At 35.9% G+C, this 3,135-nt stretch overlaps 1 protein-coding gene across 1 annotated transcript; it reads right to left on the reverse strand.

Moving 5' to 3' along the window:
- Positions 1-704: 704 nt before the first annotated feature.
- On the reverse strand, positions 705-1,355 carry LOC139431261 (uncharacterized). Its single transcript, XM_071198904.1, has one exon. It carries the CDS (start codon positions 1,353-1,355, stop codon positions 705-707), a length of 651 nt encoding a protein of 216 aa, XP_071055005.1.
- Between the last annotated feature and the right edge of the window lie 1,780 nt (positions 1,356-3,135).

The following is a 3,135-nucleotide window of genomic DNA, read 5'->3' on the forward strand; positions in this document are numbered from 1 at the left end:
AGAGAAAATTATGGTTATGAAGATAAAATTGTGGACTTTCCTTCAACCTCCAAGGTGGCTGCAATTATTTTCCACGCTCGTTCTTTATGTTCAGCATTCTTATATTTTTCGTTGAACTGGTCATATAGCACTGGATAGTTTCTTATCTCTTCGACTAAATTTTCTACATCCATTTTAATATACTTAAATACAATATTTATAATACCCTGTTTATATATACTTATTTTGGTTAGTCAACGGGCTTGTCTGTACAATGTCTCCCTCTATTAACCAAAGTTGGAACTTCCAACGCATAGTGCAGAACTAAACCTAGTATTAAATCCAAAAGAACGCCGTTTCTTTGTCGCTCTTTTTTTACCGTCATGTCGAATTAAATGGGGAATGCTATACCGATTGGTAACTTTAATTTTAGGAGATACACCCAACACGGACGTACGTATAAGTATACTTGTGTGTGTGCATATGCGCGCGGAGTATGTTTGTGGGAGGGGAATCGCAAGAGTAGTGGATCGGAGAGCAGTCAGTCGTTTGACATCGTTCAATTATAAGAAATATTATAAAAATAATAACTAATATAATAAATGAAATATTCAAATAAGACAAAGCAAATTCTTAATTCTAAAAATAAAAACAATTCGTAAGTAACTGAAATAAACTTTGTAAAACAACAAATAAAACAAAAAACTATAAAAATAAAATATTTTTTATATTAGGTGTTCAAATAAACCACCATTCTGTGCTAAACAATAGCCCAATCTATCGTAAAAAGTTCGCCTTACATTCGCTAGTATATCGGGACTAATATCCTGTATACAATTGCGAATTTTTGTTTGTAAGTCATCCAGGTTGGTTGTCCTTTCTTCATCAAAACCATAAATTTTCGATTTTAAATATCCCCATAGAAAAAAATCATTGGGGGCTAAATCTGGTGATCTAGGCGGCCAAGTTAACGTTCCGCAAATAGATATTACACGATTTGGAAATTGTGCGTTAAGATACTCTTTAACTTGCCGGCTGTTGTGAGCCGGGCAACCATCTTGTTGGAACCAGATACTTCCAAATTGAACATTGTCTAATTGTTGAAGCGATGGGATTACGTCATTTTGCAAAATGTTTAAATACTTATGACCATTTAAATTTCCTTCTATGAAAAAAGGACCGATAATATGGTCACCTACTAAGCCAGCCCAAACATTTAATTTTTGGGGATATTGTGTACGAGCCGCATAAACTTTGTGTTCATTGTCACGACTCCAATATCGAGCAACGCTGGGATTATGCCGACCATGCAAAGGAAATGTAGATTCATCAGTAAATAAAATGTTTTTTATAAAATCAACATTTCCGTTGGCCATTTCCATCATAGTAAAGCAAAATTCCGCCCTTGTAATATTATCGTTCTCGCAGAGTTCCTGACTTTTTTATACCTTGTACGACCTGTACCCGTGTTTCTTTAATGTTTTTAGGACGGCAACATGGCTGATAGCAAACGTCTCCGCAACTTGTCTGCTTGACTGATTTTTATTGCGTTCAACATCAGCACATATCATCGTATCACGTAACTCATCTCTTTTAATCCTTCGTAATTTGTGTTTCTGTGGAGACACACCATCCATGTCGCTCAAAGTTTTTAATAATATTTGAAATTGTTCCGCGACTAGGAATTGATCTGTTTTCATAGGCCACAGGAAACAAATTAATTATTTGGGCTACAGAATTGCCACCATAAAACCATTTTATAATCTGTACCTTTTCCGCTACAGTAAACAACATCTTAGTTTTTTTTTGCTAGGGTTAACTGCAAAGTGATGCGACCAACTTCGCCTCTCAACAATCTATGAACGATTCAATTTGTGCATTACCCCTACGCTTGTTTATCCCCCACTTAACGACACCGAATATACACACACACGTATACTTATACGTACGTCCGTGTTGGGTGTATCTCCTAAAATTAAAGTTACCAATCGGTATAAGGACAAAATACACGAAGTAAACGTGTTAGGCCTGTTTCACACACAAACGGGTTTAAACCGTGAACGGTTAGTGGTAAACTAATAATGTAAATACACCCCTTCACACTGGACGGCACACGTTTATTTTTCGTATGGTCGAGTCGAAGCAGCCGTCTCAACGACTGAACGGGAGCGCTGGTACGGCTCTTTTTTTGCGGTGGTGTATACAATTTTATGCAACCTTTCATACGTTACGATTTTAGTCGTGTTGTTTAACCCATGTTTGGCAGTTTTATATTAAAAGTGAGGTTAATTTGTGAGGTTAAAATTATTACGATGGATGTTGATACAGACCTACTGATTACCCTTATAGAAGCCAGACCCGTATTGTGGGACAAGAGTGAAGAAAATTATAAAAATAAAAATGGAACAGCGAATGCTTGGGAGGAAGTATTTAATGCATTAAATGCAGATTACCAAAAGATGCAGGAAAAAGAAAAAAAAATTCTGTGAGTATTTATTGTTAATGTTTTTCACTCATTATATAAAATTTTGAATGTTAATTAAAAAAGGTGGGAATGCAATTATTTACAGACACCTGTTTTATACTTTGTTTATTTGCCATGGAACTGATCCAATTCCTACAAAATAGTTACATAAGTATTGCCATATATTGTTAGCTAATAAACCTCCGCGTGCTGTTTGCTCTTTAATGCGTCTTATGTAGTACAATGCTTGTCTTTGTAATATCCACAGCAAAATCTGGCTCTATATTAGTCGGTCGGTGGAAGATTCTCCATTTATTGCTCATTCCCAAATGCGCATTCGACGTATCTACGAGCTCTAGTGAGACGGTAGTTAAAAATTCTTTTCTCAAGAGAAAGGTTTGATCCGCCGAAAGGACGTAAAAGGTGTCTGTGAAGTGCAAAGGCTTCATCACCAACGAAAAAATAAGGAACTTTGGTGTTCTCTGTTCCTGGCAAATATTTATCCTCTGGTAGCTGGTGCGTTCCGTTCCTCCTACAATTGATTCCCACAACCGACTTCTTTTAAAAATTGCAGAATCACAATCCTTTCCATATCTTGTTTTGTTTTATTTTGTTTTTTTTTTTCTCAAATCATTAATCTACAATTAAGTCCGACAATCCGTCATTAATTTGTGTAAAGTGGACGCTTTGCT

Source organism: Onthophagus taurus, chromosome 8, assembly GCF_036711975.1.
Source record: "Onthophagus taurus isolate NC chromosome 8, IU_Otau_3.0, whole genome shotgun sequence".
Classification (NCBI taxonomy): Eukaryota; Metazoa; Arthropoda; class Insecta; order Coleoptera; family Scarabaeidae; genus Onthophagus; species Onthophagus taurus.